The sequence below is a fragment of the Carcharodon carcharias genome, chromosome 4 (assembly GCF_017639515.1).
Source record: "Carcharodon carcharias isolate sCarCar2 chromosome 4, sCarCar2.pri, whole genome shotgun sequence".
Classification (NCBI taxonomy): Eukaryota; Metazoa; Chordata; class Chondrichthyes; order Lamniformes; family Lamnidae; genus Carcharodon; species Carcharodon carcharias.
The window spans coordinates 72276918-72291974 of record NC_054470.1 but is presented as its reverse complement, the minus strand read 5'-3'; the positions used below and the strand labels follow the sequence as shown (position 1 = coordinate 72291974).

Sequence of the window (15057 nt, the reverse complement as noted above, 5' to 3'; positions counted from 1 at the left end):
ATTATGCAGTAGTAACATAAGTGGTATTCACCTCTAACAGGATGCTGCTGTCAAGCCAAAAAGATATCTATCTCACAAATGAATGATATGGTTTATGAATTTCAGTGCCAGTGTGATGCTAAATATGTAGGCCGCACATCCCAAAGACTGGTGGACCGTATTAAGCACCATGTCCCAGCCGCTGTTCACAACGGGCAAGTTACAAATAATACCCAGCCAATTGTGCGTGCAAACCCAAAACACAGTGTCCAACATTAGATGTGATTCTGCAATTAGACGTTTGCTAAATAATCCTCAAGTGTGCTAAGAATTACACTGACAACCAATTTAAGATTGTCAGTCAGCCGGGCTCTTAGTGTGACATCTTTTGCGTGTACAGAAAGCTGCATTTATTATTACATAGGGCCCTGTTCCTTGCAGACAGAAAGAACATGTACACGCACCGTGCCTGTTTCAGCTATACATAATAAATGGCAGCCATTTGCTGACTCATTCCTCAGGGCAATGCCTTGGCTGATCAGGGTCAAGCTGCCTGGTTTAAATTTCAAACAATGCTTGACAGTTAATTGTCAATCATCGTCAATTGGTGCATTACCCATGGCAATGCCCCTACCAATCAGAGTCCACTTGCCAACCAATCAGCACACTCTCTTCTCATACAGTTATAAATTGTTGTTTTCCCCTTTTATTGGCATTCTTGCAGTGTCTTGGTGAGTGCAAGGTGAAAAGATTCAGCAACATGTCTCTTTTATTTTTCAGCAAGTTCAAATATATTTATCTTGCAGGCAACGCGTTACAGCTGATATTCAGTCAGTTACAGTCGTAGGGTATGTTTTGCAATAACTGTACAATTGAGTGGTCACATTCAATCCAAACTCTGGAAATGTAGATGGTGTCAAGAGTTTTAGTATTCTTGTATTTGATGTAAAACAATTTCACCCAAAACTTCTCTTGCAGTACACAGATTTGACGTTAAATATTTATTTTTAAAAATAGGCACCTCTGCAGATTCATATAGCCATGCTGGCCTTGGATAAGTTTCAAGAGCAATACAAACGTCTGCCAAACATAGGGTGAGTATATAATGTATTCTGTTGCATGGTTAGAGAGAAGTTCTTTTCTATCTGTCAAAAATGTGACCAGGAAATAAGAGAATTATATTCATTATGTATGATGAGGCATCTTAGAGGACAGTTGAAAAAGACTTTCCAGTAATGGCATATTTTATTTTGCATCACCAATACTAAAAATCCAGTAAATCTGTAAAATAGCAGCTCTTTGCATGGTTATTGATGCAGCACTTTGAGGTTATTGATCCACCGGTTCATGCCTGACTTTATTTCATTAGTCCTGAATATTCTGACTGAGATTTAATTAGGTGCTTATGGGATAGTACTATTAGGTATAAAACATGCTGATTATTAAAATTTATTTAATGATGTGTACTTTACTTATTGAGTCTAGGAAACCATGTTAAAGGGCTGTTTTCATTTATTAAGAGGGTATTGAAGGTATCGTGACTATGGGCTTTCGAAAGACTTTTGATAAAAGTCTCACTTAATAGACTGGTTAGCAAAATTGAAGCTGTGCATTAAAAGTGCAGTGGCAGCATGGATTCAAGATTGTCTGTGGGAAAACAGAATAGCGGTGAATGGATGTTTTTCAGACCAAAGTGTAGTATACAGTGATGTCCCCCGCCCTCCCACCAGGGGCTAGTTTTAGGACTATCACTCTTTTTTGTTTAAAAGGCATAGAAAGCTTGGAAACGAAGTAAACACTGGGGAAAATAGTGACAGGCCTGAGGAGGACATAGGCAGACTGGTGAAATGGTAGATACATGGCTAGTGAAATTTCATGCAAAGTGTGAAGTGATACAATTTGGTAGAAAGAATAAGAGACAATGTAAGCTAAATGATATATTTTAAAATTGAGCAGGGGGACCCAAGTTCACATTCACAAATCTTTGAAGGCGGCAGGACAAATTGATGAAGCTGTTACAAACATATATGGGATTTTTGGCTTATTAAATAGAGGTACAGAGTAAAAAAGTGAGCAAGCTATGCTAAACTTTTATTAAATCATTGGTTAAGCCTCAACTGGAGTATTCTGTCCAATTTTGGGCGCTACACTTTGGGAAGGATATAAAAGTCTTGGAGAGATTGCAGAGTAGATTTGTCAGAATGATAAGGAGGAAGAGGAGAGAATTTAAATGGAGAGACTGGAGAAGCTGATATTCTCAGAGAAGAGAAAGTTAAGGAGAAGTTTAATGGTGATGTACAAAATTGTGAAGATTTGATGGACTAAGTAGGGAGAAACAAGTTCCTGTGACAAGTGCATAGATAACTAGAAGACACAGGCAAAAGAACTAGAGGGGTGTGGAATTTTTTTTTTTCGCACAGCAGATTATGATCTGCAACGCACTGCCTGAAAGGATAGTAGAAATGGATTCAATCGTAACTTTTAAAGGGGAATTGGATATATACTTTTTTGAATTCTTTCATGGGTTGTGAACATTTTTGGCAAGGCCAGCATTTGTTGCCCATCTCCAATTACTCCTGAGAACTTGATACGTGAAAAGTAAAAGTTTGCTGAGCTAAGGGGAAAAAAACGAGAGAGTAGTACGAGTTGGATAGCTCTTTTAAAGAGCTGGCAGAGGTATGAAGGACCAAATTGACCGCCTTTTGTGCTGTATCATTCTGCCCATTTTGGCTGGGATACTATGCTAATGGACAATTTTTGTCCCAATTTAAAATTAGTGCATCATACCTTCTCTGGTCCAGAGTAGCCCAAGAAAGATTCAGTACAATAATTGTTTATTAAAGCAAACTAACCCTTTGCAGATATTAACCCCTTGCAAATAACAAGGCAAGTTGCTGTTTTTCTTGCTACATATTCTCAACCGCCCAAATCATGCATGGTCATGTGCAGTCGTACAACACCTTGTTTTTTGCCATTTTTTGGATCTGGAGTCACATATAGGCCAGACCAGGTAAGGACAACAGATTTCTTTCCCTGAAGGGCATTAGTGGTTTTTATGACATTTCATGGCCATCATTAGACTTTTAATTCCAGATTTTTATTGAATTCAAATTTCACCATCTGCCTTGATGGAATTTGAACCCAAGTCCCCAGAGCATTACCCTGGACCTCTAGAACACTAGCCCAGTGACAATACCACTATGCAACTGCCTCCCCCCAGTGTACAACTAGAATAAATTTCAATAGAGCTAAGATCAGTTCTGGGCTGGATTTTATGGTCCTCCCACCAGGCAGGGGGGCATGTAAAATACGAGGGGTGGCAAGCCCCCACCACCTTATTGCCCACTCCTGAACTATTCCCTCACCCTCTCTAAAACAGTCGGTGGGGGCAGCTTGCTCGCCATTATTAAATGAATAATTAACGGTCAGTTGAGTTTGTTACCAAGCCAATTGACCTGAATAATATGCTACCCACGCCATAATTTGCGTGGGCAGGCCTAAAAAGGTGAGAAGGAAGTGGGTGTATACCCTTTGGGAGTGCTCTGTGCACATTGGAAACCCTGCCAGGGTGATACCCTCAACACTTTCTTCCTCCCTACCTGGTCTCCTACACCCCCACCTCCCAGGCTCCCTGATCCTTCCCCATCCCCAGGACTTAACTGGGTCCAGAGGCCATGGCTGTGTTCATCCCTGGGCCGGCTTGCAGTGACAGATGCTCACCATTGTGTTTTGGCACTGCTGAGATTGCTGGAGCTGCTGGTCAATCTGATTGGCCGGCAGCTCTCATAGGCGGGGCTTCGACCCACTGAGTGGCAGAATTCCCACTCTCACCTCATTCATGCCATCTACAACATGTTATTGCTGCAGGGCAGCCTTTTTTAATGTGGGTCGGCTGGTGTCTGACATTTCTTCTGTGGCGGTAAGCAATAAGCCACCCCCCACACCTAAAATTCAGCCCTTTACCTCCATTTGAGCTGCAGCTAATATTTTTGTTCAATAAAGAATTGTATATGACCAGATGAGAGGATAGCTGACAAATATTAGCCAATTGTTTGCAGTGTACTGAGACCTCCATGATGTGGTCCTGCAAGCAGATTTTAGGGAGCTAAGAAAGAGACTAGAAAGCAGGATCTTAAAGGTAATAATCTCTGGATTATTTCTGGTGTCATGCACTACTGAGTATAGAAATAGGATCAAGCAGATTAATGTGTGGCTGGAGAGATTTCGATTCTGGATCATTGGGACTAAAGCTGGGAGTGGTTGGGCAAGTTGCACCTAAGCAGAGCTGGAACCAATGTCCTCGCAAGGTGGATTGCTAGCGCTATTGGAGAAGGCTTAAACTAACTTGGCAAGGGGGCTTGGAACCAGGGTGTATTAGGAAGGATACACAAGGGGCGTTAAAAAGGATTGGGAGAAGAAGGTGGCACTATGAGTGAAAGAAAAAGTAAGGTATTAGCTGGAATCAGACTTAAAGGTAATGCATTCATGCCTAAATTAGGTTTACCATGCGTGTAAGTAAATGCACGAAATGTCATACATACATACAAACATACGAATTAGGAGCAGGAGTAGGTCTCTTAGCCCCTCGAGCCTGCTCCGCCTTTCAATAAGATCATTGCTGATCTGAATGTAACCTCAACCCCACATACCTGCCTACCCCCGATAACCTTTCACCCCCTTGTTAATCAAGAATCTATCTAGCTCTGCCTTAAAGATATTCAAAGACACTGCTTCCACTGCCTTTTGAGGAAGAGAGTTCCAAAGACACTCTGAGAGAAAAAATTTCTCCTCATCTCTGTCTTAAATGAGTGACCTCTTATTTTTAAACAGTGACTCCTAGTTCTAGATTCTCCCACAAGAGGAAACATCCTCTCCACATTTGCCTTGTCAAGACCCCTCAGGATCTTAAAGGTTTCAATTAAGTCACCTTTACTCTTCTAAATTCCAGTGAATACAAGCCTAACCTGTCCAGCTTTGCCCCACAACCTGCCCATTCCTGGTATTAGTGTAGTAAACCTTCTCTGAACTGCTAACGTATTTACGTCTTTCTTTAAATGGGAGACCCATAATATACACAATACTCCAGATGTGGGCTCACCAATGTCCTGTACGACTGAAGCATAACCTCCCTACTTTTGTACTCAATTCGCCTCACAATAAATGATAACGATCATTAGCTTTCCTAATTACCTGCTATACTTGCATACTAACCTTTTGTGATTTGTGCACTAGGACACCCAGATCCCTCTGCAATCTCTCACCATTTAGATAATAAGATTTTTTGTTTTTCCTGCCAAAATGAACAATTTCATATTTGCCCACATTATACTCCATTTGCCAGATCTTTACCCACTCACTTAACCTATCTATGCCCTTATGTCCTCTTCAAAACTTAACTTTCCTATCTATCTTTGTGTCAGCAAATTTAGCAACCATACCATCCGTCCCTTCATCCAAGTCATTTATATAAATTGTGAAAAGTTGAGGCCTCAGAACTGATCCCTGTAGTACACCACTTGTCACATCCTGCCAACCAGAAAAAGACCCATTTATGCCAACTCCCTGTTTCCTGTTAGCTAGCCAATCTTCTATCCATGCCAATATGTTACCCCCTATGCCATGAGCTTTTATTTTCTCCAGTAACCTTTGATGTGGCATATTATCAAATACCTTCTGGAAATCTAAATACAGTACATCCACTGATTCCCCTTTATCCACAGCACATGTTACTCCTTCAAAGAACTCCAATAAATTGGTTAAGCATGATTTCCCTTTTACAAAACCATGTTGACTGTGCCTGATTGCCTTGATTTTTTTCTAAGTGCCCTGGTATAACATCTTTAATAATAGCTTCTAACATTTTCCTCATGACCGATGTTATGATAACTGGCCTGTAGCTTCCTGTTTTCCTCTCTTTTTGAATAAAGGAGTTATATTTGTTATTTTCCAATCTAATTGAACCTTCCCCAAATCCAGGGAGTTTGGAAAAATTAAAATCACTGCATCAACTATCTCACTAGCTACTTCTTTTAGGGTGAAGTCAATCTGAACCTGGGGATTAGTCAGCCCGCAGCCCCAACAATTTGCTCAATACCACTTCCCTTGTGATTGTAATTTTCCTGAGTTCCTCCCTCCCTTCCATTTCCTGATTTACAGCTATTTCCGGGATGTTACTTGTGTCCTCTTTAGTGAAGACCAAAACAAAATACCTGTTTAATTCATCTGTCAGCTCCCTGCTTTCCATTATCAATTCCCCAGACGCACTCTGTAGGACCAATGCTCACTTTGTTAACTCTTCTTATTTAAATATCCATAGAAACTCTTAGTATCCATCTTTATATTATTAGCTAGCTTTCTCCTAACGCTCTAATTTTTCCCTCCTTATTAATCTTTTTGCCGTTCTTTGCTGTTCCTTATATTCTGTCCAATCTTCTGACCTACCACCCATCCTTGCACAATTATATGCTTTTTCTTTAAGCTTGATACTGTCTTTAAGTTTTTAGTTAACCATGGATGATGGGCCCTTCCCTTGGAATTTTTCTTTTTCATTAGAATGTATATACTCCTTGTATTCTGAAATATCCCTTTAAATGTCTGCCACTGAGCTTCTATTGACATATCCCTTAACCTCATTTGCCAGTTTACTTTAGCTAGCTCTGCTTTCATGCCCTCATAATTGCCCTTATTTAAGTTTAAAGTAATAGTCTTGGACGCACTTGTTTCTCCCTCAAAATGAATGTAAAATTCAATCATATTATGATCAGTGCTTCTAGGGGTGCCTTCACTAGGTGGTTATCAATGAATCCTATCTCGTTGCTCAATACCAGATCTAGTATAGCCTGCTCTCTGGTTGGTTCCTGGATGTGCTGTTCTAAGAAACAATCTTGAAAAACATTTTATGAACTCATCTACGCTACCTTTGCCCGTTTGATTTTTCTAGTCTATATGAAGATTAAAAGCCCCCATGATTATTGCTGTCCTTTGTGGCAAGCTCCCATTATCTCTTTTATACTCTATCCTACCATGTGGTTATAACTAGGAGGCCTGTACACCACTCCCACAAGTGACTTCTTGCCTTCATCATTCCTTATTTCAACCCAAACCACTTCTACATCCTGGTTTCCTGAACTTAGGTCATCCCCTTTAATATGCTAATACCATCATTAATTGAGAGAGACACCCTTCCACCTTTTCCTAACTACTTGTCCTTCCTAAATGTCATGTGCCCTTCAATATTCAGATTGCAATCTATGTAATCCTGTAGCTATGTCTCTGTAATGGCTATCAAATCGTACTTATTTATTTCTATTTGCGCTATCGGTTCACCTGTTTTGTTTCAAATGCTATGTGTGTTTAGAAGCAGAGTCCTTAGTTTTCGCCTTTTATTATTTTTGTAACGTCTAGCCTTATCTGCTGGATAAGGAAGGGATAGAAAGTCCAATCCAACAGAGCCTGTTTATCATTTGCCATATTAATACCTATCTCTCTTGCCTTGTCTCTACTCTTTGGTTCACCATATCTTCCCATATTTGACCCCTTGCCCCCACTATTCAGTTTAAAACCCTCTCTACTTCCCTAGCTAGGGAAGGACACCACGATCCAGGTGTAGACTGTCCCAACGGTACAGATCCTACTTTCCCCAATACTGATGCCAGTGCCCCACAAACCGGAACCCACTTTTCCCACACCAGTCTTTGAGCCACGCATTTCTTTCTCTAATCTCATTTGTAGTATACCAATTTGCATGTGGCTCAGGTCGTGAATAAGCGAGCTGCAGCTGCAAATAGCCACATGGGAGTGTGCTGTTGTGGCGATAACGCAGACCTGGCTCAAAAAAAGGTCGGGACTGGGTACTATACCTTCCTGGCTGCAAGATGTTCAGGAAAGAAAGGAGGAGGAGTGGCTGTAATAACGAGGAGAGACAGGATGTCATGGGGGGCAGTCAAGGACTGAATCTATTTGGTTTGAGTCAAGAAACAATATAAATGCCATTGTTATTCCACAGGGTACCAGCTAGTGGAAAACATACAGAGGAGTAAATTTGCATAGAAATTACAAATTGCAAAAACTATAGAGTAGTGATAATGGACTTCAGTTATCCTACTATAAAGTGGGATAGTAAAATAGTATAAAGGGCAGAAAGAGGTAAAAGTTTCTGAATTGTGTTCAGGAGAATTTTGGGTATGTTTTCTATGATTAATGCCTGGCCTTGTTTGGCATTATAAGTAACCTAACAATAAGAACACTTTACTGCAGCCATAAAATCATTTACGGCATAGAAGGAGACCATTCACCCCATCAAGTCTATGTTGGCTCTCTGAAGAAATCCAGACAGTTCCATTTCCCTTCTCTATCTCCATAGCCCTGCAAATTTATTTCCTTCAATTGCTAATCATTGAATGATTACAGCACAAAAGGAGGCTATTTTGCCTGTCGAGTCCATTCTGGCCCCATAAGAACAATCCAGGTAGTCTCACTCCCCTGTTCTCTCTCCATTGCCCTGCACATGTTTTCCCTTCCGGTACTTACCCAATTCCTTTTTGAAAGCCACAACCGAATCTGACTCCACCATCCTCTCGGGCAGTGCATTTAAGATCGTAGCCACTTACTGCATTTTTTTTTTAAAAAAAAGCTTTTTTCTGCCACCTTTGCTACTCACTTTAAGTCAGTGTCCCCTAGTTCTCGATGCTTCTACCAGTAGGAACTGTTTCTCTCTACAGTCTGGATCTCTCATGATGTTAACCACCTTTATTAAATTTTCTCTCAACCTTCTCCTTGGAGAAGCTGGGGTTGTTCTTTTTATCTACGTAACTGACGTTCCTCACCTGTGGAACCATTCTCTTAAATCTTTTCTCCACCCTCAAAGGCTTTCACATACTTCATAAATGTGATGTCCAGAAATGGGCACAATGCTTATTTTGTGGCCAAACCAGTGTTTTATGAAGGTTTACCATAACGTCCTGGTTTTTGCTCTCTTTGCCTTTATTTATAAAGCTCTCTATCCTTTATGCTTTTTTTAAACAATTAATCAACGTGTCCTGCTACCGTCAATGATTTATGCATCTATAACGCAGGTCTCCTTTTTCTGTAGTCCATTTAGAATTGTGCCCTTAATTTTAATTTTCCTCTTTTGTTCCTCACCAAAACATATGATTTGTACTTCTCATTAAATTTAATCTGCCATAGGTCCACCCATTCCACCAGCGCTTCTAAGTTTTCTTGCAGTCTATTACTGTTCTCTACACTTCCAAGCTTTGTCATCTGAAAATTTTGAACTTGTTCCCAGTACACGCAATTCCAAGTCATTAATATAAATCACAAAAAGCAATGGTTCTGGTTTTGATTCCTGGGAAACCCCACTTTCGTTTACCAACTGTTCATCAGAAGAGTTAAGAATTTGATGAGATACCAATAAGGCCTGAAATTGAGGATAAGTATAAAATAATATAAAACATGATTATTTCCTTAAAATATTCGCTGGGAACAATTTGAGCAATATGCCCTCTATAATTGGTGATGATCTATCTAGGACTTTGACATAAATGAGGATCAGGTTCCATTCAGTTTAAAAAGGGCTCAAAACAAATAAATGCCCAGACTTTGATGCCATTTATTTCCAGTGTACTTGCCCTGAATGTAAAAGTTGTTGGATTCCTTGAAGACAACTATGGGTCCAATGAATAAGGGAACTTAGATGTTATATTATTAGATTTTGCCAAAACATTTGACAACGGGGCACAGGAGATTGGTTGATACAGTCAGGAGGCACAAAATTGGCCTGGGAAGAATGTGGGGGAGTTCCTGGAGTATACACAAATTGGCAGAATCAGAGGAAGGAAAGGTGGAACTGCATTATACTTAGGTGATTCACAGGATGCCGAAAGGATCAATGATGGGATGCATGTTATTTACATTTCATTCGGTTGGTTGGCAAAACAGAATGTGGGAGGAACTGTAAATAATGCGGAGTTATAAAGTAATGGCAACCTTGTTCTGGCATTGGGACCTGACTTGCACTGGAACAAGGTGGCTTAAGGCTCCATGGAGGAAGTAGTTTCCCTCTGTTTTCTTTTGAAGTTTATTCAAGCTTTCAAACGCAATTAGTACAATGCAGCCAGAATATCACTGGCAATGGTTTCTGTTCCCGCCCCTGCACTATTACATTTGGAACTCTCCAAGTATCTATCCTAGGCACCCAACTCTTTCTCAACTCCATGTTGCCCCTTGACAATATCATTTGAAGATGTAAGATTAGCTTTCACATGGATACTGATGACATCCAGCTCTACCTTTTTCACTTCCTGTTCGTTGCCTCATTGTTGTCAGACTCCATCTTGGATGAGTCGCAGTTTCCTCCACTTAAACATTGGGAAGACCAAAGCAATTCCTACAGATTGGAGGGTGGAAAATATAACCTCAATTTAAAAAAGGAGGGAGAGACAAAACAGAGAATTACAGACCAGTTAGCCTAACATCAGTAGTGGGGAAAATGCTAAAGTCTATTATAAAAGAAGTGGTAACAGAGCACTTGGAAAGCATTAACGGGATTAGACAAGGTCAGCATGGGTTTATGAAAGGGAAATCATGCTTAACTGATCTATTGGAGTTTTTTGAGGATGTAACTAGTAGAATAGATAAGGGAGAACCAGTGGATGTGGTGTATTTGGATTTCAAGAAAACTTTTGATAAGGTCCCCCAAGAGGTTAGTGGGCAAAATTAAAGCACATGGGTCAGACGTAATATACTGGCATGGATTGAAAATTGGTTGACAGACCGGAAACAGAGAGTGGGAATAAATGGGCCTTTTTCTGGATGGCAGGCCGTGACTAGCGGTATACCGCAGGGATCAGTGCTTGGCCCCAGCTATTCATGATATATGTAAATGACTTGGATGAGGAAACCAAATGCAATATTTCCAGCTTTGGGCGGGGTTGAGTTGTGAGGAGGATGCAAAGAGACTTCAGGACGATTTCGACAAGCAGTGTGTGTGGGCAAACACATGGCAGATGCAGTATAATGTGGATAAATATGAAGTTATACGCTTCGGTGTGAAAAACAGAAAGGCAGAGCATTATTTAAATGGTGATATATTGGGAAAGGTGTATGTACAAAGGTCCCTTGTACACCAGTAAATGAAAGTAAACAGGCAGGTGCAGCAAGCAATTAGGAAGGCAAATGGTATATTGGCCTTCATTGCAAGAGGATTTGAGTTCAGAAGTAGAGATGTCTTACTGCAGTTATACAAGGCCTTTGTGGGACAACACCTGGAGTATTGCGTGCAGTTTTGATCTCCCTACCTAAGAAAGGATATACTTGCCATAGAGGGCGTGCAGCGAAGATTCACTAGGCTGATACCGAGGATGGCAGGACTGTCATATGAGGAGAGATTGGTTCAACTGGGCCTGTATTCACTAGAGTTTAGAGAAATGTGAGGGGATCTAACAGGGCTAGACAGATGAGATACAGGGAGGAAGTTTCTCCTGTTTGGGGAGTCTAGAACCAGGGGCCACAGTCTCAGGATACAGGACAGGCCATTTAGGACTGAGATGAGGACAAATTTCTCCACTGAGAACGGTCAGCCTGTGGAATCCTCTACCACAGAGGGCTGTGGAGGCCAGGTCACTGAGTACATTCAAGAAAGAAATTGCTAATTTTTTGGATATTAGGGGCATCAGGAGAAAAAGTGGGAATATGGCATTGAGATAGTGGATCAGCCATGATCATATTGAATGGTGGAGCAGGCTTGAAAGGCTGAATGGCCTACTCCTGCTCCTAGTATCTATGTTTCTAATTGTGTAGGAGGTGGATGGTGTAGTTGACCATGCCAATGGCAGCATACAGATTGAGACGGACAAGGAGCAATACTGCGCCACGCTACAAAGTTATTTGTGACTTGAATGCCAGTGATTCAGCACTGCTCCAGGACAAAAATTTGAGGGGAAAAAAATTCAAACATAAGAGTTTCAGGAAAGATGGGTATGGATTTAGGTGGTGACAACACGTTCGAGAACTTTAGAAAGGAATGGGAGATAGGATTTGGGGTGCTAGTTTCCTGCAAGCAAAGAAAGATCAAGGGAATGTTTTTGAAGATGGGGGTGGGTGATGACAGCAGCTTTGAAAGAGAAGAGGATAATACTTAAGAGGAGTAAACTATTTACAATAACAGCTAACATGGGGGTCAGGAAGGGAAGTTGGGTAGTTAGCAGTTTAATTGGAATGGGGTCAAAGTGGGGAGGAGGTTGGTTTCAAGGACAAGATGAGCTCAATGAAAGCATGAGGGAAAATAGGAGAAAAATTAGAGAAAGACACTTTCAGAACTTGAGTGTTGAGAGCCTCAGGGAAGGTTTGGCTTGGTCAGCAAGGCAAATGGAGAGATGTGGTAAAGTCAGATGATCAAATGCTCTCAATCTTAGTGACATGGACAATCCATGGCTTTATTGTTGGAGAAGGTGGGAGAGAGTGTAAGGAGACGGTTGGTAATGTAGAAAAGGAGCCTGGGGTTATATTTGCTCTCCAAGATAATCCTGGAATAATGAGCAGTTTTGGTAAAAGAGAGCAAGACCTGGTGATGCTTGATGTGGCCCAGCTAGATCTAGTGATGAATGGTTAAACCACTTGTACACCATGTACATTCAAGTCTGAGATCCTTGCCCTTGAGTTTGCAAAGCTATGGGCCCTACAAGGCCTGGGTGAGAGACAGCAAGTGTTTTATTCAGGTCAAGATCAGCAAAAGTGGAGGAGAAGGAATGGTTGAGCAGATTGACAGCTTGTGGTAAATGAAGAGCCAAAAGCAGGACAGTTGGCTGTTTGAAAATGCAGATAAAAATGAATTGGGGCAAAGTATTCCCCCCCCCACCCCAACCGTAGATAGATGAGATTGGTAGGGTAGGGGTATTTGGATGGTGTGGGATACAAAGAAGTGTTCAACAATGGCCATGTGTCTAATTGAGGTCATAGGAATGGAGAGACCATGTGAAATGGAAAAGTCAAGGGGGTGGCTGTGATTATAGTTAGGTGAGTTTATAATGAGAGATTGGTTAAGATGAAATCAGAGAATCAGGAGGAAAGGGTGTTAAGATGGAGATTGAAATCCATGAATGCGAGAAGTCACCCTGCGCAAAGTCTGAGGGAACGTATCTCAGGGAGGTAAAAGCGGGGGTGGGTAGGGGGGGGTGATAGAAAATGAGTACTACTTTTGTACACATGATGCATGCTGACTGTAACCAATTTAAACCTTTTTGCTTTGTAATGATGTACTGTGGCAGTGACAGTTACGAGTGTAACAAAAGCTGGTTTGTGTTATTTTCCAACAAGGTGTCTCCAAGATGCAGATGAACTGTTGAGATTGGCTATCATTGTAAATGAAGCGCTGAAAAATAAGGTGAGCAAGAGATTTTTATTTTGCTTAATTATCGATAATGCTGTGAGTGTAATAAATTTTAGCTGCTGCTGTTAAGACTTTGTGCTTGTTTTCAGTGCCAGAAATGATTCATGGCAGCATTTGCTATACTAGCCATGTGCATTTCTTGTTTGATCAACAGCGTACTAGATTATTTTGATATTTTTGTGCATGATTTACAATGGAAAATACTCTTCAATTATGTGATTTAATGCAGATTTAAAACTGGAATGAATTTGAGTCCGAGTGTGTATTTTAAAGTTCCTTGAATCTTTTGAAGTTGCCACTTGATTGTGACACTTGAATCCAATGCGTAACACTGCCACACCCCTAATCCAATGTAGGTAATGCTGTCAAGCCCCCTTTGCACTTAAACCTGTGGTTGATAGTCATACCCAGTCAAGTAAAATCGTGGGTAATGCTATCAGCCTGCCTTTGCATTGATATCAATGATTAACATGACCTTCTCACCTTTAATCAATGAAATCAGTGGGTGTCTCTGTCACACCCCTGGTTCAGTGAAATAAATCAACAATGCTTTCCCATCCCAGTCTGTTGAAATCACTGGGAGGTGCTGGTGCACCCCCAGCCCATTGAATTCGATGGATGATGCTGTCATCCCACCCCTGCCCAATCTAGTGAAATAAGTGGGTAACACTATGATAATAATATCTGTAGCTCTTGCATTCTACAGAGGTAACACTACAGTCTCTAACAATATTATTATAAGAATGCCTGTGAACTCTTGAAACCTGTTACAACAAACACTACTAAAAGACAGACTATGTCCTCTAATTACGAGCAGTGCCACAGAGAATTGACTATCTTTAAATAAGCAAATTATCTGTTGCAAAATAAAATGTGGATATGACATCAAGGATTCCTGCTGTTAAAATAAAGGACTTAACCCCTTCATTCTCTGCCCCCCCTTTCATTTTTGTAGCATGTGCACAAGTGAAGGAAAAATTTGTGTTGTGACACAGACCTTGCTTGTCACCATATTAATTTAGAAATGCTTCAAGCTTGATATATGTTTTACATCTGAAACTGTTCACACCCCATACACCCAACTGGCATGGCTGTTTGTTGGGGTGCAATCTTTTTTAAACTGGCTGTTTGTTTTAATCATTCTCCAGTGTATCTATGGAAACTTTTATACTTAAGCGATCAGTTTTTAAGGCTAAATGGCTAAGTTCTATGTCCAGTGGGAATGTTGCTGTGTAGAAGCACTCTTTGGAGAAAGATACAGAGATCAGTGAGCTGGACCTCAAATTTTCCACCTAGTTTTCTGGCCAGCGAAATAAACAGGCTGACATCAGATTTGATGAGCTGACCTCTGTTGGAACTGCTTTCCTGTTCTGTTCTGTTTTGTTTTTTATTATTGCAACAACCACAGAATCTGGTTTTTAACAAGCTCCTGTTATACAATCCAACATGAGTGCTCAGGGAAATCATATTACATAATTCCATATGATTATATGATAGTTTGAGTTCGTGATTCACCATAAGAACTCAGCTACGTCACACTCCTCATTTCAATGTGGCTACAACACAATGATTTACCCAAAACTCTTAAACCAGTCCTACCTTTGATCTCTGCATTTCATAAATGCTACCAATAATACTACCATAAATCATAATACATTAAGAGACAAACAAAAGTGGCATCAGATTAACAT

The 15057-nt window shown here is 40.7% G+C and overlaps 1 protein-coding gene across 1 annotated transcript in view; it reads left to right on the top strand.

The window, feature by feature from the left end:
- The window catches only part of uba6 (ubiquitin like modifier activating enzyme 6), a 136205-nt gene that overhangs the window by 60881 nt on the left and 60267 nt on the right, over nt 1-15057 (top strand). The window contains exons 12-13 of the mRNA XM_041186377.1: nt 997-1073; nt 13294-13360. Of these exons, the coding sequence (XP_041042311.1) occupies nt 997-1073; nt 13294-13360 (144 nt within the window). The remainder of the gene's footprint in view (nt 1-996; nt 1074-13293; nt 13361-15057) is intronic.